This window comes from Streptopelia decaocto (assembly GCF_964273445.1).
Source record: "Streptopelia decaocto genome assembly, chromosome: 3".
In the NCBI taxonomy this organism is placed as follows: domain Eukaryota; kingdom Metazoa; phylum Chordata; class Aves; order Columbiformes; family Columbidae; genus Streptopelia; species Streptopelia decaocto.
The window spans coordinates 52125195-52148911 of record NC_138656.1 but is presented as its reverse complement, the minus strand read 5'-3'; the positions used below and the strand labels follow the sequence as shown (position 1 = coordinate 52148911).

Sequence of the window (23717 nt, the reverse complement as noted above, 5' to 3'; positions counted from 1 at the left end):
CTTCTGACTGCCCTCTTAACTGCAATATGACATAACTCTGCGCAAGGCTCGCTTCCACTTTTTTTTCTTTTCTTCTGAGGGAAGGAAAGCAGGAGAAAGGGTTTTGACAGTTCCCAGCTTATTTCCTATTTGAACGTGGTACCGTTAATGGGTTAACTGGACTAGTTTGGCCTTTGCAAAGATAACTATTAAAGCCTAAAAAGGCTACTGCCAACTATTTTGCAAGCTTCTTTTCATTTCAGGTCTCCCTTTAATGAAATTTCTCATCCTTCCTCCCACTCAGTCTCTTCAAATATACCCAGCTATACATGTGTCAAAGGCACTAATGCTGAAACTGATAGCATTGAGCTGCTGGCCAGCATCTGGACAAACACAGTGATTTTCTGTCCTGTGTCTCAAAGAGGAGTTGTAGGAGCTATACTGAATTGGATCTCCTTTTACACTTTCTCAATACAATCTAGAAACACTTTTTGAGGGGCAAACTGACATAATTTAGAGAGTTTGAGTAAGTCAGACTGTGTGGCAGGTCACAGCAGTACCTAAAGATTGTACAAGGTCATTGTGTATAACTCCAGCTCTGCTTCAAACCTATTACAGACCACCCTACAATATGAAGGGATCTGTGAATGTTTCCTCAAAGGAAAGCCTTACGGTTTCCTGCTTTAATTGCTAGTTGCAGTAAAGGTCTTCCTGCAGCATTTTACAGCACTTCCACAGGCCCCAAAGAGGCCCAGGAATCTCACCTGTTTCCAAATTCCAAATTTTCCTGATCTTTTCCAAAATAACTAAAAGAAAGAGTTGAGAGAAAAAAAAAAAGTACAGATTTAAGAGCCTCTGTCCTGAAGTAGGAAGTACCAAATAATTTAATACTTTTTACTTAACTTCAGTATTGCTTATTGAGAGAAATTGAAAGTCCCATTTTTGCATGGCACAAATCCTAAATTCTATTCCAAATCTGTTGTGGGATTTTTGAATAAGGTTCATGAATCAAAGCTGGGGACAGATCTAATATAAACAGCAATTAAGAGAAAAATACATACATTGCTGAAATTGTTAACAGTTGGTTGAACAATTTGCCTTTTTTGTTTAATTTATTGCTTTTCTAGAGCAAATGAGCTGAAAAGGATGCAACAGGATTCTGCAATTGCCCATGTACTGAAGTACTGTTCCTGTTTCCAGAGTTCTGTACATATATCTGTGCAAAACAAAAGGGTGTCATTTGTCGCGTGACATTGACATTCATGATTCAATATTTGGCTCTGAAAAATCTCTAGTAAACCTGGACCTTCTCTCTCATTTAAACTGTGACTTCAGAAGTACGCATGCACTGAGCTGTCATATTTCTGCATGGGAGTCTACAACTTGGAAGATTCCAATATTGCCAAATTTCTCATAGGAGTCACTGGATTCATCAAAGAGATACATGCCAACTGTACAATTTATCAAGTTTCTCATCAGAAATACTGGGCATGTCCAAAGTATATAAAGTATCAGACATACTGCAGAAGCCTTAGAGGCTGCAATGTGTGCACCACAACTCCAGCACTTTCTGCCAGACTTACTGTTCATGGACAGCACACATGATCCATGCCTCTAGTATGAACATGTGGCAGCTTATTATACAGCTACTGTGTTGGTATTATGAGCTGGCAGCAGGAAGACCTTGAGAGATACAGAAAATCCTCAAAAACTACTTCAATAGTATTTCCAGTATAGGAGGAGAAACATACCCTGGAAAATCTGGATGCTTAGTAATGTTATGTAAGCCTGTTTGAACTGTGAAAGCAATCTAACCACAGCTGTGTAGAGTCTCCTGTAGGCTCAATTACTCAGTTTTTGGAGCACAAACATAACATAGCCGAAAGTTGCCTGCTTCCCTAGTAGTATGGGATGTGTCCATCTCCCTAAACCTCACTGATTTTGAGGTAATTGCGAGAGTCAATGAAATTCTCGTGTTATGCTATTGCCTCAGCTACAGCAACTAAGATATTAGCACGGAAAGAGAAACTAAAGGCATTTTTCCTCCTTAATGAACACACATTGTCTGAAATGTCGGTTCTGCTGCCACAGTATCTGACAATGAAAGAAATTTTAAAAAGACTTGGATCAAACTGTGAAACATGGAAGGATGCACACAGATTCATACTTGTTCTTCCTGCAATGAGTGGGAAATCTGAATGCAAAATGTGAGGAAAATTTGCTGGTTAACTTAAAAATCTAATTTATCACCTATTATATTTTTTAATTGTTAACACATAATTGTTAAATAATGGTAATTCATAAATGTATAGCTACCTTGTTACTTTCAAGGATCCATTTGTATTGTACAGCCTCCTAACATTAGCTATAACATTATTTTATTAAAATCCACTACATAATATGTTTTAAAACCTGATGTTTTTATAAAACCAGTGTCCTTTTCTGTTGTAGAAATTATGTCTGGCAAAACTTTTCACACCAGTTTTTCTGTAAAAAATACCAGTCTTCTTCCAAAATTAAACTCTCTGGATAAATTCTCTGGTGAAGGAATAAACCTTCAAATATATAATTTTTAAGATTAAAAATCCATTTTAAGTCTACCTCCAAACTGACAAAGACAACAAAATTATTTCTTAAGATCCGCCCCTATATTAAATTTCTAGGTTTGTTGTTGACTTGAGAGTTACTTCAGCTCTAGTTTTAGCTGTGATGTGGGAGAAGGTAACAGAGGTGGCTTTCGAAAAAAGGCAGTGGTACAAAAAAAAAAACAGCTTCAAAGTTGTGCACAGACCGAGGTATTGGAATGGCTTAAAAATACTGGATTACCAAATCATCTTCTGTTTTATTCAGTCTCTAATGTTGGAGCTGGCCCATTCTGTATAAGCAAGTAGATACTTCCAGGCCTATCAAAGATTCTCTACACCACAAATGTCTCAATTGAGACTCGAGTCACAGTTCTAATCCATGTGCCTCATAGCTCATGTATAATTTTTTTTTTCTGAAAAAATAAGCAGGAAATTTTCATTTTGTGCAGACTGAAGCAATTTTGAAAACTATAAAATCTGTAAAGAAAATATGGTTTTGTTTTTTCTACCTAGCCTTCCTGTTGACTCAATATTAATTCACTGGACTTATGAAATATGTCATAATAAGGATTAGAATGAGAAGAAAAAGCTTGTTATCACACAACAAACTGGAACATTTATGGGGAATATGAAAAAAGCACACAACAGAGCATGCAGACTAAGTAGAGTGATACAGGTTGTGAAGCAGGTGGTAAGACTGAGCTTGCATATGTAAAGGGATGGCAGTCAAGTAAGAGAAATGAGGTAAAAATGAAAATTAAAAAACAAGTGTATTGTGTCTATGTCACTGAGAGTGACAATTTTAACCTTTCTGCTCTAGAAAGTACCATTGCCAGGGTGCTTGACACTGAAAAAGCCACAAAGAAAAATCTGAGTGTTCTGCTTAAGATCAGGTCAATCTAGTAACTATTGCAATTCTGATGGTAAACATATTTGGATTAGATTTTCCTTGCTTTGTTCAACATTTCCCCAAACAAAAGGCAAAGACCTTTATTCTCAATGGAATTGGAGTTATGTATTAAAGAATTCATCACAATGAAGAACATTCAAGTAGGATTTGAATGACAGAGCTACAAGGAAACACTTCTCCAGGATACTCTTTTTCCCAAAAGAGTTTGCCAAAATTACTATTCCGGAAAACTGCAAGACATTGTGCAGCTTACATATGATGAATTTTTTTTTCCTTTTTCCTTACCACAAAAGTAGATAAGGGCTAAAAATGAAAGGAAAAATCAAATTCTGAAAGCTTTCTAGTTCAGTAAGCCATTATTCCACAAATAATTTTTCCCAGACAAATGCAATAAGCCAAAAATCTGCTTTCATATGCATTTCAATGCATCTTACACGTATAAATTTACCTTCCTATTGAAGAAGAATAAAAGCGAGCCTCTTCATTAAAGAACTGGGCCCTATTTTATGGAGTTTTAAAATAAAAAAATTAATAAACTGTATTTTCTTAAGAACAGTGTGTATCAAGATCCATTTAACTACCAAAAATAGATATTCTATTTTTTTCTTCCTAATGTAAATCAGCAAAGCTTTCAGAACTGTGAAATCAGAGTGAATGGGAAATTCAGGATTTAAAAAATTTGAAAAAATCAATAATAAAGCATTTCTGTTATTTGGCATGAGTACTTGGCAGACACAAGGGATAATGCTATCTTTCAACTTGATATTCTTCAAAGAAGCTACATCCAGCTCCTAAAATTTTATCTTTCATTCATCACCAGTCACTGTTTCTGTGACAACAGACCTCAGGAACAGTGAATCAGATATTCAGTGATGTATCTTCATACAGTTTACACTGTAGTGCATTGAGATATGCCAGTTAAAACTTGCTGAGGACCTGGCACAGCAGCTGATTGAATTTCAGTCAACTTGAAGCATAACACTGCTGCATCCCAAAGATTTACTGAATCTGTATCAAAGGTTTTAAAGCAAAGATCTCCTGAATAGAAATCACACAGGTTAAAATGGAGACAATGTTATTCACGCTAAATATACTACAATACAAAATTCTACAAATCAGCCATAACCTAGAGAGTTTGGGATAGCAAAGTTTCTCTTTTACTGCTTGTTTTTGTTTTGTATGTTTTAGTTTTTCTTAGTCACTAATTGAATTGTAAAAAAGAAAATATACATAGATGTATGTTGTTGTTCCAAGTTTTAAAACTATGGAAAGAAAGCTCTCTCATAATTAATGTCCCAGAGGTATCCACACAATTTTGTTGATTAAAAGATTTAATACACAAAACACAGAATAGCTAAATATATATTCTATTGCAAAGAATTTTTCTTCACTACAGAATTACCTTATTTTAAACTAATAAATACCCAATAACTATACCCACACACATAGTTTTTCTATACATACAATAAATATAGAACAGTTTATAACAATGGCTTTTCAGATCTGAAATATAAAAATAGTATTACAGTATACTCTGAAGAGGAAACATATAAATAGACCCTCCAAAAATTACATAGAAAATTATTTTCCCTTTATTTCAAAATTTACCAAACTAAATTATGCCTTCTTTGTTCATGAAGATAACTGATACTATCCTTAACATTATGTCTTCAAACAGCTTTTGTAACCCACAGGCAGTCACTATACATCAGCCAAATGCCACAAATGTTATCCTCAAGTATATTTATAAGTTTGTCCCAGAAAAGAACAGTAGAAATTTTAAAATAATTGGGTCATACTTGCTACAGGATAGTGTGGATAAGGACTTCGTTGCTGTTTTTCCTTCATGCAGCACTATCTGTGAATAAATTTTATAGGTTCTTTTAAATTATTTTCTATATTATATTCATATTGAATGTAACAGACACAGAAGAAGTACTCACTCTTTGCTTGGAATAGAAAATAAATGTAGAAAGGAGAACTGTAGTAAACATTTACAAGTGGAGATTACATCTTCCGCAAAGTATAAGTGGTTTATTGAGTTGCATCCAGATTTTGAGTGTAACTTCATTGAAAGCATTTGTATATTGCCTAGACTGCTTTATGCCTCAGTTTTCTTAAAGTGAGAAAGAGAAATGCTATCAGATGCTCTTATGATCAGTGTCTGCTGCAATGAGGACGAAACTGGAGAGATATTGGCACTGCCAAGTTGGGTTCTTTTGTAGGTGTTGAGTAAATAAAATAACTTCAGTGGAGTTCTGTTTGTTTGTTCGAATATTTAAGTCTTTATTTCTCTATGTTGCAAATTATTTCCCTATATAAAATATTCTGCTCAGGAAGCTTGAGCCTTTAATTCATGGCTGAGGATTACCTTCGAAGGCGAAGCTGCTGTAATTTCAGAGCAGGTAAACTCAGCAACGAAACCTTAACTCTTTTCCTAGATCTAGCCTGAACTCTTTCAATTAAGAACAAAATGAGGATACCATTTTTAAGGCACAAGTTTATAAAATTTACATTTTCAAGTAGCCACATGCCTTGGTACATCCTTCACTGTAGATGAAATACACTAATAGTAACATGAAGTAAACATTTATTTATAAAGATCCTTGAGTATCTTCTTAAGACCCTCCCATCAAATTGATTTTAAAGAGAGAGAAAAAAAATCGTAGTGTTAGCAATAGCACTTTTAAAATCTCAGGAATAAATAATAAAATAAAAATAAGATTAAAATTAAAAGCATTAGGAAAGATTTCCTACCTGGTACACACCAATGTAACTATAAAGTGCAAAGAGCAGGAAAATTACTTAAGTACCGGGGTGGGGGGACAGAAGCTTACTGAAAACTCTTTTAAAACCTATATTTACATATTAAGTAAAACCTATATTTATGTATTAAGTATTTTCTATTTTGCCTTTCACTAGCCTTTGGAATATTAAGTTAAAAAAAAAAAAAAAACAAAAAAACAGGAAAATTGTTACCTGAGAAGAATCTTCTTCATTTGAGTGTATTCCATTTTGATTCATATCCACATTAGTGTCACTTACATTTTCATCACTTTCAGTAACAGAAGGGAGACAGGATACAGCATGAAATCCTTTTTTGACGGTAGACTGTGGAAAGTGGCTAAATAATAAAGAAATTTCAAAGACTTTAATCTGTACACTTACTTTCAAATGACAATCTTCATAACTACTATTCTTAACAGAATTTTATAAAAATAATTTGTGCCTCCTTTATTTTGACATCTTAATAGGGCAGCACAAGATTTATATACACATCTACTCCTTATCATTATTGGTTTGGCACTACACACAAATCTATGCTCAAAAGATACGAACTTTTGCCCTCTTAACTGACTCTCAAAAATACAAATCCCAAGTCTACTGAGGACAACTAGGTAATAAAACCAGAAGTGAATAAATTTCTATGGCTCCTAGACAAGAAAAACACCCATAATGTGCACTACTTAAATAGAGGCAGGGCAAAGAAAAGTGTTTTTTTGCCTTTTCCCTTAAAATGGGTCTCCATAGCTACTAGACAGCTAAAACACACAATAACCAAGGAAACCTGTGTCAGGCCTGTTCTGCTTGTAGTAAGAGAAAACTTTATCACTGACATCAGTAGAAGCAGAAGTAAAAACTGATTGAAATATAAATAACTGTTTGCTTGTTAAACGAACTGGGAGTTTGTGAATACGGTATCACACACTTGCCATAAATACCTAATTGTGTTATTGCAGCAATAAAGAACAGAATAAAATCTAAGCATGTGTTATCTAACCCCCTTCTTAAGGACTGAGATAATGAAATATCAAGATCTTTAGCAGTAACACAGTCACAATTATCTTCTCTTTGAAAGTTTAAAAAGATTTTATTAGAATAAAAGCAAGAGACTAAAACCAGTTTCAGTCCCAATTGTGTATCTAAGTCCCTCAGCTTATTTTAGCAGCTCTATTACTTCAAGGAAATGCTAATATTTATTATATATTTTTGGTTACTACCTGTTAATTAAATCACAAGAGATTAAATTACTTGTTTGTTATGGAAACTTAGCACATTTAGTAAACTGTCCTTGACAAAATGGGATAAATTGACTATGAAGCAATCTATTAAATATGAAAAAGCAATGTAAAATATGTTAACAAGCAAATACTGCAACATCCTAATTGTTATTCTCTCATTCTTTTAATAACCTATTAATGGATATTGCTTAGAGCATTTTTCTATATTTCTGCTCCTACTACTTGGAACAAAAAATAAGTAATTTAATGTATTTTTAATCACTAAAATGCAACTGTTTCAACCAAACAGTTATCTTCCCAGAATATTCCAAGGTCATTTCTTTCATGGACAAAGGCAGCTATTAAAAAAAAAAAAAAAACAAAAACAACACACCAAAACTAACTGGTTTATAATCAACCCATCCAATCATGATGATCAAAATGGAGAACCTGTCAAGTATGTAATTTATTCAGTTCACTTAGAACTGCACTTAATAAAAGACGTACACATCTTAAAAACATAAACACACCTCCATCAATTTACAAAATGTTGTTGGAGTCAGGGTTCAGAAAATAAATATCTTCCAAAATAACATAAACCTTTTGGTGCTTACTTGGTATGTGATACATTCAATGCTTCCTCTGTCAGAAGTTCAGTCAGAATAAAAGAAAGGAGATGACTAATTCTCACAGTTGCCTACCGAATGTTCATATCATAAACTGAAGCCTGACAGTAATGTATTATGCCACAGAAAAAAAAAAAAGGGCTCTGATACTCTTAGTGTTAAGCCTTCTTTTCTTGTCAGTGAGCAAGTGTTATGCTGAATGTGGAATAATGATTAGAAGTGGTGTATACATCAACTTCTGAAACTTCTCTATGACACCCTGTTTAAAGACCCCAGTTTTTAAGGGTTTATAGGACTTCCAAACATTCTTTAACACAAGGCATTTATATAAAGTTGTGTTTTGAACATGAGCTGCTTCACCTACACTCTCAGGCTTCTTGTAACAACTATAACCAACAGAAAACAGCCTGTTTTATTCATAAACATTAACATTAATTGTTCCATGCCAGATATGTGATGCCCATGAAAGTACTGACTGGCCTGTCAATGACTTCCTTATTATGCGCAAGAATTGAAAAACACCAGTAGTTGAAGAAATATTTGAATGATATCAAAGAGTATTTCTAGTGAACTCTTAAATATTCTGCCTCTTTGGGCCCACCAAGTAGAGAAACTGGCCAAGTGTTTTTGCTTTGCAGAGCTCCCTGCCCTTTGATGTTAGATGCTCTGAGGAGTGTCCACCCACTGAAGGGACTGTGCACACAGGGTGTGACAAATAGGGACCCACCCCTCAGGTGTGTGCATGCCTACTTCCCAAGGGCTTTCTCACCAGCGTGTAGATGAACAGGTTGTAGGGAGCAAAATATAAAGCTTAGAGCATCCCAACTTGCATCTGTAATAGGAGGTGTGTGCAAGTAGAAGAACCTGCACTCCCAAAGGAGAAGGTGTGTGTGTAACCCAAAATGCCAGGATGGGTATAACTGCATCTGTATGTCTCTCATGGTTAGAAATTCCTGGGATTAGTTACAGGAAGGTGTTCAGAAGTTTGTAGGTGTTCATTAACATTTTGTAAGTGTCTAGTAGAGAGGTTTATCTGCTATATTGCTGATATTGATCTTAAATGTACTGATCGCCAATTACGTGACATCAATAAAGTAGTAGAGTGCTCTGATGTGCTTTAAACTACATGAACTAAGCAATTTTTCCCTGTGACACAAGTAAACCTAAGCCTTTGCACTTTCACAGTGAAAAGGACTAACAATAGAATGTTAAGGCAGAAACTACATTGAATACTTACATGTCTGTGGGTATTGTGATAAGATTAGATTTGTAATTCATAAATAGGCTAGCAATCTCAACATGTTCTTCAGGTTTCTTTACCACAGGCTCTGGAAAAAAGCAACTTGTTAAATATATATTCATGAGAAATATTTAATACTATAATTTTGACAAATGATTTCCATAGAGGATTCATCACTCCTAAATAATTATATTTTCCAAGTATCATGGCATACACTTGAATGGAAGAAAACAACCACAAGTGGCTTTAGGTGACATATCTTGAAAAAATAAGTGCTTAACACTCTGATCCTTAGTCTGCAAGGTATTAAAAGTGTGCTTAACCTATGTGTAAAGTTATCCAAGGTAGCTCAGAGCAGCTACAGCGTCACATTCTACCTTTGCAAATTTCCTGTTTCTGATCCCAGGGTATTTTGCTAGCATTCTTGTAACACTTTCATATTCAAGCTATCTCATATCATGCATTTAATTCCATTATGCAATATAGACAAGCCCTAGAACAAGTTTACCCCTAGAACTATGAGCTGTTGCACCAGGACTAGTCACATACTTTAAAGGTTTAAAAGGTGTTCAGAAGCTTTCATGGCTCAGCATCAGAGAGCTTCTGTGTTGCTTTGATAACACTCCCTCTTCATTTTCTCCAGTAGAGTGCTTTTTTAGAGATAAATTAAGACACTCTCAAAGCATTTAAGAAATAACAGGGCTAAGGGGAATTAATGCAAAATAGGAAAAAAAAGAAAAGAAAAAAAGAGGAAGAATAATCCCTAAGGAAGTTCTATTGAGATTAAGCTAAGAGATGATGAGTAGGGCTCTGAAAATGTTTATAATAATTAAAATATAATTACAAATTTGTTTTGGAGGTTTGAGTAGACAAACCTTGAGGTTCAGATGTCACAACAGTTTCCTTTTTCTGACGGAAAAGCTTCCAACGAGGAACTGGTGGTGGCTGTGGCGGTGCTACCAAAGGACAGGATCTAGTCCTGGTAATCAGGACAGGATGGCTATATAAGTGGGAAAACCCATATTGCCTCAGCTTCTCTGAAGAATCAGCCTATGAAACACAGAAAGATAATCTGGCTGGGGTCAGCTCTCATTTCTCTGCATATCTCTCAAAAAATAAAAGCATGCACAGAAAAGCATCTAATGGCTTGGATAACAAATGAAACAAAAAAATCATTCACCTGACAAGACTGTCCAAAACATTCTAATTATGATTTGATATTCAGCAGAAAAAAGTATAATTGAATACTTAGAAGTGTTTACATATGTTTTACTTTTCATAATATTCACTTCTTTTAACTTATTTATATAGCCATATAATTTCATGTGCTACAGAAAACATATAAGGGAAGCAGAATGAAGATATAAGAAAACAATAATGACAAAGTTTTGTTTTAAATTAACATATTTAATAATACATTTTCTGAGGAAAATGTCCTTACTTCTTGTTGAATTTATAAAGTGGCAGAATTCTAAAAGCAACTGGTCTTTTAGACAACATGTGAAATCTCCATAATATAATATCACTTTGAACCAATATATCATGAAAGTTAAGCTTTTTATCTGCTGGCTAATTTGAAAACACATTAAAGGCACCACAGATGACCCCCATACCAAAGCCTACACTTCAGAGCAATTTTAGATATGGACATTGAGTGGTGCTCTTCCCATTAAAATAATAATGGTCTAGTACTTAACACGTTTCACCACTGAAAGTTCTGTTACAAGATTTGTACATTCTTTTTATTTTAAAAATACACCTTCTTTCACTTGCTAAATAATTCATCTGTAAAATTTCTTTAACATGTTAAGCAGCAAATCACTGATTGCTGTTGCTCACTGTCAAATGTTCCTGAGTTTCTGTAACTACAAACTGCAGAGAAAAATGTAGTTGTGGTTATTTAAAGGGAGAGGATCAAATTAAATACATTAAGGCACATAAGCAATATATCAGCCTCATTTGATCTCTGAATTTATAAAGATATATTACAGGAGTGGTAACTGGGTACACCCATATTCAAACAACTTAAAAAAAAATGCAAGTTAAAACCTCTGAGATTATAGAGCATTTTTAAGACAAACAGGTGTCATAAAGGAGAACTCGTCAGGTGCTGAGTAGGAAATACACTTGAATGGCTCAACTATTGATTTTTTTTCCGTTTTATTTAAGAAAACTTAAGACAAATAAATGGAAGCCACATCAGTCTTACAACATATACACTAGAAAGCACAGCAAAATTTCTGGAGGGAAATTCTGACGCAACTGCAGTCAGTGACAAAATTTCCTCCAAATTTAGGGAGGAACTCATAATCCAAACAATGAATCCACTCTTCCAAACTTTTTCTATTTTTGCAGTACTTCTCAGTTCCCAAAGAAACCTTGCAAATGGGCTTTTTAAACTGAAGCCCACAAGAAATCCACTACACTTCTATATTTGATTTTTGGCAACTTCCATTTTTCTGTCATTCTTTATTAAAATACTGGTTTAGACATATAGATTTCATCTGCCTAATTCTATTTGGCCTGCAATGCTCCTTTTTCCCTGATCTTTGTACCCTAACAGGCTAAAGCCAAGTTTGAGACTCAAGGCCTTAGGTGGCAGGAAAGATATAACTCTATGTCACTGTTTCCAGTTTGTTTTTTGATGACTAGTATTACTTATTATTAGCAAATAGACAGTATGGCTGAGACCTTATATGAATATAAAAGAAAATCAAATCACAGAGAACAAACTAGTTTTCAAAACAGCATAAAATACATAGCACCATTTAAAAAAAAAGTAAAATTATGGAAATGGAAATTTATTATTTATTTATTATTTATTTTATGAAGCCTATCAGTTTCATGAGAAGGCAGCTTACATTTTAATCTGCTAATTATGAAAAAATATTATTTAAATGTTTCCACTCAGGAAAGCCTGCTCTGGCATTATAAATCACTTTCTGTAGAGCGTGAGTGGCTGAGTAGAAATTTAAGTGTTGTTTTTACTTCAGCTGTATGAAGTGCTACACTCTCTCCAGCTACTTTCACCAGTTACATCACTAATGATAGAAATGGATATGAACATGCTATTTCTTATAGAAAAACATGTAGGAAAATGTATATCAGAGAAGTCATTAAATGCAATCTGAAAAACCCAAAAAAAAAGTAATTCATGTTTTTCAAGTAGACCTCAAAATAATTAGTCTTTCCATTCAGAAGTATCTCATCATGATGCATTTTCTAGTCCACATCTAGCCTCTCCCAGAAGAATTCAGCTCCTGGGATCCAGAAGAAAGTGGATTAAAATTGAAAAAATGAGCAGGGCTATGGCAGGAAAATGCATGATTAGAATACAGAAATACCGAAATATAAATTTAACTGATAGTCATTACCTGATGACTGTTTCACTATGCTAATTTTATTTTTTTTAACTCAGTTATTACAAAATGAATCATCCTGATAATAAAATACATAATACTTTCTTGCCCCGAGAGCATAGAATCTTACCATCTGTCCTAATGAAAAAATATCCTCTTCAAACAAATGCAGTGGTATACAGCCAGCATACACGACCATTTCTGGCTGAGTTGGCACAGAAGACTCTACAGAGAAAACATTAATATGCTTTAGAACAGTGTAAACAGTAAATAAACGTTGTTGTACCTCACCTTAAATTATTATGCTTTCTCTGTCTTATTTATATTATCCTTTCCTTTGTCTGACTCTGTTCTTTCATTCAAAACAAGAAATCATTGTAAAATACTCAGAAGAGAAGCCATGGACAGAAAAAACACAAAATGCTGATTGTTCAGTGCTAGCTAAAGGCATCTTACTGGTGAAAACAGAATTTGATCTTGTCAACAAAAGGATCAAAAGCCACAGCTCTGGCCACTCCTACCAATGGATAAAAAGATTGAGATAAGTAGTTTGAGAAACAGTGCACTTGTAAACCAAGGTTACTGCTCTTCTGCCAAGGAGACGGAGGAATGCAGGTAATGATGCCTGCTTCAGGAAGTGTGAAGGGGTGACCCCGTAGCTCTTACCCCACATGCCTTACAGAAGCTTGTTTTCCTCTAATTCTGCCATAGGCAAGGCATAAAGGCAGAGGCACATTCACTTTGTTACTCCTAGAAATCTGTTGCACTCGGCAATCATACAATCATCTCATACCTGTACCTGTGAAAGGAGCTGTTTTAATTCCTGAATTATGAAGAGAGACCAAGGCTGTCTGCCTGACAGCCAATTCACTCATGCTGAAGGGAACTTAAGAGTCTAAAAATTATAAAACTAGAAATATAGGTCTGTGGTTTGGCAGCTCAAAAAGAAGGATATCTATTTATGTCTATGTTTCGTTAGTCATCTAATACATCATGTGAAGACAGGATTTCAGTATGCAGGTTGTGACACCTGTTTTTCATTAGAATGTTTTGTCTTTGTTGCCTTCAGCTCCACCTGAAATATAGGATAATTGTTTCCTGTGTTTAGTAAGTATTCAGTTGGAAGTTGCTCTAAGAATAGGTATTTTCTGCGAAATGGAATAAAACAATGCTGTCTGCATACAAATAAAAAAGGGAAAGAAAACAGACAAGGAAAAGGAAAGCTAGGCAAGTAACAGGACAATATAATTCATCAGACTTTAAATCCATCTATTTAAAAGGTATGCAATATTCTTTCTTAAAGCAGCCAGATATCTCTGCATCTTAAAATATTATTATAGAAATTTGATTACTCAATCACTTTCCAGCAGATTCTTAATATTTCTTACTATATGCTTGTGATTCCTGTATTCATTCACAGCTCTTGTGTTAGCTGTGGGTTTCAACTTATTCAAAAGCAAGGCTATCATCTAGATTTGATCTTAGTCCCTACTGACACTTCTGTTACAAATGCAGCAGTAGTAGCTATGATGTACTACCCATTACAGAAGAGAACATGTCATTAGGCACACCAATCTCATTGCATGTGAGAAGTATTTCTCAAATAAAAGTATTTAATCAAATACTAGGTGGAATGTAAAGCTGTCATACTCAGTCCAGATGGGTTGCGAAATAAAATGTCTGCAGGGCAGACAATAAACAATGATGAACAAATTATTAGAGCATGCAGATGATTAACCAGACACACCACGTTCAGTTTAATACTACTATTAAAATAGTAGATTTTTACATTATGCCAGTACCTCTTAAAAATAATAAATTATTTGATCATTTTTCACTGTACAAAAAATGAGGAGGATGTATGCAAATTATTTGCCACCAAGTGTAGTCTGTTGATAAGGGAAACTGGTTAAAACCGATAATTAAATTTAAATGCATAAAGCAAGAATTTACTTAATTTTTAAGTTATCATAAATGTATCAACACAAAAAATAAAGACATCAAATTTATTTCCAGAATAAAATAAACTAATTTATTAAACGATTAAATCATGAAGCGAATTCTAATTAATATATCTGGCCACTCTGCCCCCCTGACCTTCAGCAAAGAAGCATTCCTGCTTTTTCCAGTCACAATTTACTGAATAAAGTAGATATTGAACAAATAAATAATTAGAGAGGAAGCTCGTGTTCCTATGTGACTGGCCAACAACATCAAAATATTCCATGTATCATTGCTTTACATTTTGACATCAGACAGTAATTACTGCAACACTGTTCTTAATGTAAGTTATGAGTTTTTAGTAGAACATAATGACTTCAGTCTGTAATGCAGCCTGTAAATAGCTGCATTTTTAAACAAATTATTACATTTAACTTCCCCCCAGTTAAGTTCAAGAACAAATAAAAGCAAAGCCCTTTGCTTTACATGTGTCTCCTGTTTGTATTTTTATCTTCAAAAGAATTGGACTTACTTTCACTTAAGGCCTGTTGGGCTTCTGCCATTTGTGAAGCCTGAACTGCTAACTTGTTTTTTTCTTTTTCTCCCTCTTTTCCTTTCTTCTTTCCGGTTTCTTTCTGCTCTGCTTTTTCTATTAACCAAAATATAGGTTAAATATTCTTTTTCAGACACAAACTTTCAATCATAATGTCTTATACTCATTTACACAGTAAACGCTTTAATGACACTTTAGATGAACAAAAACCAAAACAAAACAAACAAACAAACAAAAAAAAACAAAAAAAAAAAACCCCAAAAAACCCAAAACAACCACTAATTATTCCAGTCAGAAAAGTCGAGATCTAATAAAGAACTAGCATCATTCAGTTTAAAAACATTGAAAACAAAAAGTAATTCTTAAGGTGTAAATGCAGATTTACTGAGCAAGGGCCAGGAAAGCTTCGATTCCACCTTCCAGTTAATGCAAAACTCTCACGTCTCTACTATAATGTTCAGAATTACTGAATTCCGGGCAACGTATCAAATATTTTCTTTATGTCCCTACTCCCATGCATCAGTAATTTCCAAAATAATCTAACATAGATGTGGCATTGGTTCCCAATGGACATTGAAGAAAAAAGTCTCCCACAGTCAGAACCTTCTTTCAAGCCTTAAAACTTAAACTATAGGAAAATACATTTCTAGTTTAAAAAAATCCCAAACATTAATAGAGCATCAGAACACAGCTTGTAGCTTCAAAGTTGGAGATTACAGAGCTGTATTGTAACATAACACTTCCCTGATTCTTAGCTGCTTCAGTTATTGATAGTATTTCTAAATCTTAAACAGGATTAAATTTACAAAGTTTCCTGGGAATAAACTGCAGCACTCTGTTGGGTCTATGATAGTTTTGTTCCCAGTGGCTGCATCCCTGTGCATGTCCATTCCAAACTCTGAAATACCTACTATGCTTGTGGATAGGTCACAAAATGATAGCAAGTATTCCTAAGAACAGATAACACCCCCTCAGTGAGGTCTCTTCTAATATTTTCATAATAGTTTTGACATTTGGACTAAATATTTGGGATTCAAAGTGGGGAAGGCAGGCATTTTTTTTCTTTTGAATCTAGGAAGAAATAGAAATTTTACTACGTGATTTCTACCTTCCAAAGACATTAGGTGTGTTGTGAAATTGCAACTATGCCTTCAAGTTAAAAACAACAACAGAGGAAACTCAGTCTCAAATATAAAAAGCAAAGAATGAGATACTGGAACAAGTAAGTTTCTAAACGTAAGGTTTTCATTTAAATGTAAATAGAAGTAGCAGCAATAAAAGAAGCAGCTCTTGAATAAAATTAATACCCATACCTAGTGGCATAAACAGAAAAGTTGCTGTAAATAAAAACGCAGATAGACATTAGAATGCACTTGTCAGAACCCTCTGTAGGTAATCATGCTTTGTAACATCCATTATGAAATGTACAATTTATTGATGGTCAGAGCAGTGTTGCCTTTGGGGAAATGGTAACCTCTCTGATTGTTATTCCTTTGCAAGGAACCAGTCTTTAGAAAGATGGCTGTGACACAGAGCTGAACAAATCTCTGCCTTATAATGAAGCTGTTTTCATAAAACAAGAGACTAGTACTGCTTCTAATGAGATCTATAGGTAAAACAAAACTTTTTTGAATTTACACCATTGCAATATGTTCAGTAAAACAACAACAAACACACAGAGTTGCATGTGGCACAACAAAGACATTTAAATTTGAAGCCAGAGCTTACGTTAACTTTATTTATGCTTGGCCTATAAAGATAACACTACCTAAAATTACAGACCTTTGCCAATTTTATCAGCTTTCTCTGGTTTATCTGACTGCTTATTCAAAGATGAAACTTCATGTTTTAACTCTGATACTGTGGTGTCTTTCCGTTTTGTATCTGACTGAGGAATATCAAGTTCTGGAGTTTTCTCTTTTGGCAACTTGAATTCTGGCACAATGTCTTTCAAAAAGCCCCAGACTTTGTCCAAGTATCCAGGCCTTTAAAAACAAACAGATGTATATGTCAGTGGTATTTGCAATACGAAAAAATAGATAAACAATGCAGCAGGGAAATTTGTAGACCACTTTGCAACTATATCATATAATAAATTGATTCATTAAAAACCTTCCAAAATATGTTTCCCTAACTGTTACAAAACAGGTAATTCCTGCCTCTTCTACTGATTCCATCAGCCAGAACAGCTTTTGGATATAACAGTTGCAGCCATACTGATTCTCCACAGAAACTCAGTGATTCAAGAAACAACCTAAAACTGAATTAATAGTTTGGGGCCATGAAAAAGTTTCATGCAAAGTAACTGCATGCAAACTTTAAGTAAGTACATAAATAAATAAATAAATGGATTGTACAATGAGATAAAGCCATCTTACACTACTATTGCAAAGTTCCCCTGGTATTCACATTTACTTATTTCAGAATGTAACATTTTTGCAGTAAGTGCCAGATTCATACATACTATTTTTTGCTGTTGCAAATGTAAAACTAACTAGATAAAGGAAATTTAGGTTACTTCAATTTCTAAGTCTGTGGGCTACATACGCACTACTGAAAGACACAAATTTATCAAAAACCTAAATTGCAAGCATAGCTTGGGACATAAAAATTGCTGGAATAAGGGCTAAAATAGCCCTTGATGGAACTTATTCAATACTGAAATACCATTATAAATAAACAATTATGCCTAAATAAATTATATATAAACCAAAACTATGTTACTTATGTATTCATTAGAATGTATCCATCAAAATGTCAAAAACTGTGATTTAAAAAAAAGAGTCTATATATTTAGAGCTTGCATCCCAGCCATTCATTCAGTAAAAAGAATGACAAGCTGGAAAAATAGAATATCTGTTCTTTAAAACCACAAAATGGACTTAAACACAGAGGAAACAAGAAAAAATGTTATTACAGGTTCACAACACTGGTTTTGCTTGGAAATAAAAGTATATCAACTGTTCCAATTGGAAAAGTGAAAACAGCACAGTAGGTGAAGTTGATTACTTCCAAGTTCATGACATATACTTTCTATAGTACATTCAGATATAAAGGTATTATTATTACTTTCAGACACTTTGTATCTGTATACTAGATGAAACATAGATATCTCTAACATTGTATTCACCACAATGTTTAATATTAATTTAAAATAAATTAATTTTGTAAAGACTAGGCATCACCTGAACATGATAAAGAGCTTACAAGCAACTGTATGACCTACGAAGAAAACAATAAAATCGCGTTCCTTGAGGGCAGATTTCTCAAGTGCCATAAATATGAAATGTGCACTTCCCAAAACTGATGCTGAAGAAGTTTTAGGGCTCAGCTTTATTTTTCATCATGTCTTAGAGAATTAAATAGTAAACAACTAATATGTAAATTGTTTAACAGAAGAACTTACTGGAGAGGAATAACTTCTGGTATCCATCCAGTCAGTGTATGTAGAACAGTAAATTCCTCCAACTCTCTTTTTCCAGTTTCATTTACACTGTAAGACAAAAATTGACATTATCCAGAATTATAATATAACCAACTCACAGTAAACTCTGTAGTCTAAGGAACATGACCATACACAAATAGAATGGCCTGCTGAAAAACAAGTTGTTATTTGCAATTTTAGGAGCTTCCTTATCCACTGGTGACTACTTTGCCTGCATAGCCAAATTTGCTTTTATGCCTTTCCATGAGGCCTGTTATTTTAGTGTTCCCTCTAGCACAATGGTACAGTATCAACGTTGTTACCAAACATACTACATGTAATTGCACACAGTAAAGCCTCTTTTTGCAGGGATGGAGATGTGGGTTTGAAATCCCTCACACTAGAAAGGGGATGTGAATCTAGAACTTCCATTTCCTGAGTACTTGCTCTAACTCCCAGGTGGTTGTGCATGAGCTGGCTGTATTTCCAGTGTACCATACTTCACTAGTTCAAATTGATACAGTCTCCTATGCTGTGAGAGAGATTTCTACCTGTAGATCCTGAGGACCAAGATGCCAGCATTTGACCATGACAAACCCTGGAGAAATACAGTATTTCAAACATGTTCCTTCAAGCAGAGTTTCCCAATGAGTAGCTCTAGGCAAACCCCTGGCCTGTGTAGAAGTACTTTAGATCACTCTTCAACAAACATAACTTGATCCAACGAGAACAGGGAAGCTTGACTACCCAGATCACTGTTTTTAATTATTTTCTGAAGCTTAGTCATTTTAACACTTGCTGTTCATTGCTCAACTCATAGGAAACCGCAGCCACAATTGTCAATAATTTGCACCATGGGCCACCTCCTACTTTCTAACTTACAATATTCTACTTTCAATACTGGTTAAGGCTGACAATTAAAACTTCATTAAAACTTCTTGGACATTTCCATTTGTCAGAAAAACATGTTCTCTGTTTAGGAATAGTGGAAAACAGATGGAGCAAACAGGGAGAGTACTCCAGTTTCTTTAAAAAGGGTTTTTTGTACATAAGTGTACAAACACACACCTAAAAATGAAACACTGCACATTCTGTGCCTACAGAGGACTTTGCTTTACTGATTTACTATTTCACCTTCCAGAAAAGTATATATTTGTCATTGTGAAATTTTTAGAAAAGTATATTTCCCATTATATTAAAACAATGTTTTGCAAATTCCATGTGACTTCACAAACAAACTGAACTGACGAAACGTACCTAGTATTTGCCAGCTTAATGATAGCTTTGGACAGCAACATTGGCCAAAGTTCAATTCGACAAGTTGTAGCTGGAAGTAGCAAATTATCCTCTTCATTGAAAGGCATAGTGTCATCCACAATGATCTTTCTCCAGCACCCCTGTGATAGAGGGAGGGGGAGGAAAGAAGAAAGAAAACACTGAGTTTGTGGGCTAGAAACAGAACATGTATAGAAGAGAACTCTTAACACTTTCCCAAGAACTCAGATCTACCATAATTTGGTTTACATTACAGCTGGATTCAAAAGAAGTTCTCATATAATATCCGAGAAGCATGTAAATAGTATTCATAGCATTTTATTACTGCTGTGATTTATTTATTTCAAAGGTTACTCTCACTGCAGCTATTTCCAAACATATTTCCTCTCGTATGTGTAGTCCACCACAGGCATGCATTCACTGCTGTTTCTTCAGCTGCCATGACAGATGCCTAAGAAACAGTAATGGTTAAAAAAAATCTTGACTAAGCTAGCAGTTTTGCAAATGCCACTTTAAGCTCATAGTCTGGAAAATACTTGTGATACAGGCAGTCCTCTTTGACTCCCAAGAACCACCTGAGGATCTTGGCTGCAGTGGTTAGTGCCCTGGAAAGCATTAAGATTGCTAAACACTGTAGGAAACAACAAAACGCGACCAAATGTAAGAAATATCCATATTACCAGGATAAGAAACAAACATGTAAGACATGATACTCATGTCTCTACTACCAACTATTTCATTAGTAAATTGAGCTAGTATCCCACAAAATAATCCATTCTCCAAGAAAGTCTCTGCCCTAGTGATTGAGACCTAGTAAAGAGGCAAGTGACTTAGTGGGGCAACAGCAAGTATTTCTGTTCACTAAAATGTTCACCATACGTTACCAGAGAGGGCAAAATTACTGCTCTTTGCTTGTAACTGAACGTGGCTTCAAACTGAAATGCCCATTGATCAACTCTGTATGAGTTCTACAGGTTTCAGAAGAAAATAAAATTAGACCATATGGCAAAGATACTCAAAAAGAATAAAACAAGCTAATGTTTTTTAGGATAAAAACAATTTAATGACAGGAAAACTAAATTTTTAAGATTTCCCAAGTCTGAAAAGGATCTAGTGAGTGAAATGATCACATATTCATCTCCTCTTTCAGTCATCACTGAAATTTAATAAAGAGAGAAGTACAAGTTGAAAAGTGAAGGAAAAGATTGAGAAGATATTTGGTTTTCTATAACTCAGATTTGTTTGTTTGTTTGTTTGTTTGTTTTTAATTCAGAGTAGTAATTCTGTACATGTAATTCTTAAAATACAATAGTATTTTTTGCACATGTAGTACCATTAAAAAAAAATTTCTCCTTCTCAGCAATTGGTTGCCTTTTATACTTGATAAATAATGGAAACCATACTGCAATTATTTTGCATCACTGACAACCTTTCTATTGCATTTCACTGTTAACTCTAAAAACAATTATGCTGGTTTAAGGACATAAAAGACCAAGAGAAAGAAAGAAAAAAATACTTGGGACAGAAGGTTTATGGATATATGTGTGAGAAAAAGTAGAAATAAACAAATTCAATAAACCTCAGGAATGCAAAGTGAAAGCAGTACATGGGGTAGAACTGAAATAATATTGTGCCAATGTGAAAAAGGGTTATCCACGAGTTTGATCTGATGGACGACAATCCCCTCAGGACTCAATACAGTATTTTACTTCAACCAGTTCACTGTTCTTCCACTGTGCTCTCCCTCTCTCTTTTCATTTGATTTCCCCCTTTCTCCTGTGAAATCTGTTTCTCCTCTGTCTCTACTGATATTTGTCTTTTCTCATTTGCAATTTTTCTTTAATCTTCCACCATTTGACCTTCTTTTTTCCCCCTGCTTTTCTTTCTGTGAAATACAGCTGTACAACCAGAAGAAATTAAATAAACCCAAAGGCCAAAAACAAAACCAAACCAAAAGTGACAAAGAATCTAAACCACCCTGACAACTCTTACAGTTGCTTTAAAATGTAGTCTTTTATCACATGCATACACAATCCCTGCAGCATTAAATTCACATGGAAAATAATGTCCTCTGCTGAGGAACCCGGGCAACATAATTTCTGCCTTCTCAAACTTATGCAGCTCTTATTTGCTATATGAATATAAGCTATTCCTTATGTGGAGGAAGTCATAAGGGATGAGGAGAGCATGGGCATGTAAACCAGTGAAGTGCTCCCATTACAGGAAAGTTTAGAGATTGTTCCAGTTTTACCTGCTTTCCTGTTTCTTCCTCAGTGCTGGCTAACTGACATGTATCAATAGCAAACTGCAGGAAATTCATTTTAAAATATCATATTTGACCTATACTGTATTAGGACTGTAATTTTTTTCTTAATACAAATACAGAGTGTAGGATTGTTTAAAAATAAAAATAATATGCTCAGGGCTTTATTCCCTCTCAAGAGACACGTATCAAATTGCAACACACACAAGTGTAGCCATTCAAAAGCTCTCCCCTGCTTTGTTTGCATGTATATTCACTCCAAAAGATGGATGAAATTATAAAAAATTTAACAGTGTGATGGAGATGTAAAATAAATCCCTCCTTACTGTTAATCACAGGAAGTTTTTATACCATAACCACTAGAGTAATGGTGTCCAGCACAGACCTAGAAAATGAGCTATTTTCTAAGGGTCATGGAAGTGTTTGAGTAATTAATTTTGTACTCGTAACTGTAGAGGTTTCTGAAAGAACTCCATGCTGAGGTGTTTCTGAGTGATGTATTGCATACAACTGCGAGGTACTCTCCATATCTCCAACAAAAACCTTTGCCAGCTTGTCCCTCTGAGGCACTGACGTGCTGCTGTCCCTCTCCAGGAACATCATCTGTGCCAAGTGTGATGCAAGTTCCTCTACTCTGAAGTTCTAAAAACATTGTGAGATGGGAAGTTTGTGCTCTCTCCTTTCACAGAGCAACAGTGATTCTCTCAAATAATGGTAAAATGGAGACTTGTCGTGAAAAATATCAGGAAAACAAAATCTGTTTACTCTTTACTGAATTATATATATATATTATTTTCCTATCTTCTGATATATTTTTCTGTCTTCTGCTGTTATGTATTTAAGAGTGTTGTCCTTGAGTATTCTGACCTGCACTCTTACATTGCATTTTCCAAATCCTTTCATTAACAACATCAGCCCTTTTCACAAACACGGCCCTCATAAAACCTCTTTCTTCCCCAAATCTGAGTTTCATTCTTATACTTATTGTTGCTCTTTCTTTTGATTGCCTCCTATTGGCTGAGAACATCTTCTCAAGAGATCTCTATTTTTTAATTTTATTTTTTTTACCATGGGCTAAAAATCCTCCAGGTTATTCTTTCCTGATTCTCCTCTTTTCCTCTTATATTTCCTTCAATCTTTGGTGGTTCCTTTTTGCCATATGAGGTTTGTTTGGGTTTTTTTTCATGCATATGCATTAATAACATGTTATCCCAGAAAGCAAATTGAACTTTTTTTTTCTTTAATTACTTCATCACATTTTAAGGATATGAAATAATGTTGAATATATCATTTCCCTCAACAGTTTTTCTAATATTTAATTGTCTTTCCTTCTAATTAATTATGCCATATTTGGGGTTGAATTTATCTAAAGTCAAATTCTAGCTATTGGATATTTTTTGTATATCACTAAGAAGCTCTCCACCAGGATTATCTTTGTAATCAACTGTATGCAATGCCTTTGTAACCTCTAGTAAGCTGGAAGAGACCCAAATTAAACACATGACAGTCTAAAGTCCAAATGGTGCTGAAACTTTGGAAAATAATCCAGGTGTTACCCTTT

At 34.5% G+C, this 23717-nt stretch overlaps 1 protein-coding gene across 1 annotated transcript in view; it reads right to left on the bottom strand.

Moving 5' to 3' along the window:
* Nucleotides 1-23717, bottom strand: part of ADGB (androglobin) — a gene marked incomplete at both ends in the record, with an annotated part of 117078 nt that overhangs the window by 67182 nt on the left and 26179 nt on the right. Inside the window, 8 exons of the mRNA XM_082048943.1 lie at nt 6454-6598; nt 9339-9429; nt 10217-10391; nt 12831-12925; nt 15174-15290; nt 16977-17179; nt 18601-18687; nt 19876-20015. Of these exons, the coding sequence (XP_081905069.1) occupies nt 6454-6598; nt 9339-9429; nt 10217-10391; nt 12831-12925; nt 15174-15290; nt 16977-17179; nt 18601-18687; nt 19876-20015 (1053 nt within the window). The remainder of the gene's footprint in view (nt 1-6453; nt 6599-9338; nt 9430-10216; nt 10392-12830; nt 12926-15173; nt 15291-16976; nt 17180-18600; nt 18688-19875; nt 20016-23717) is intronic.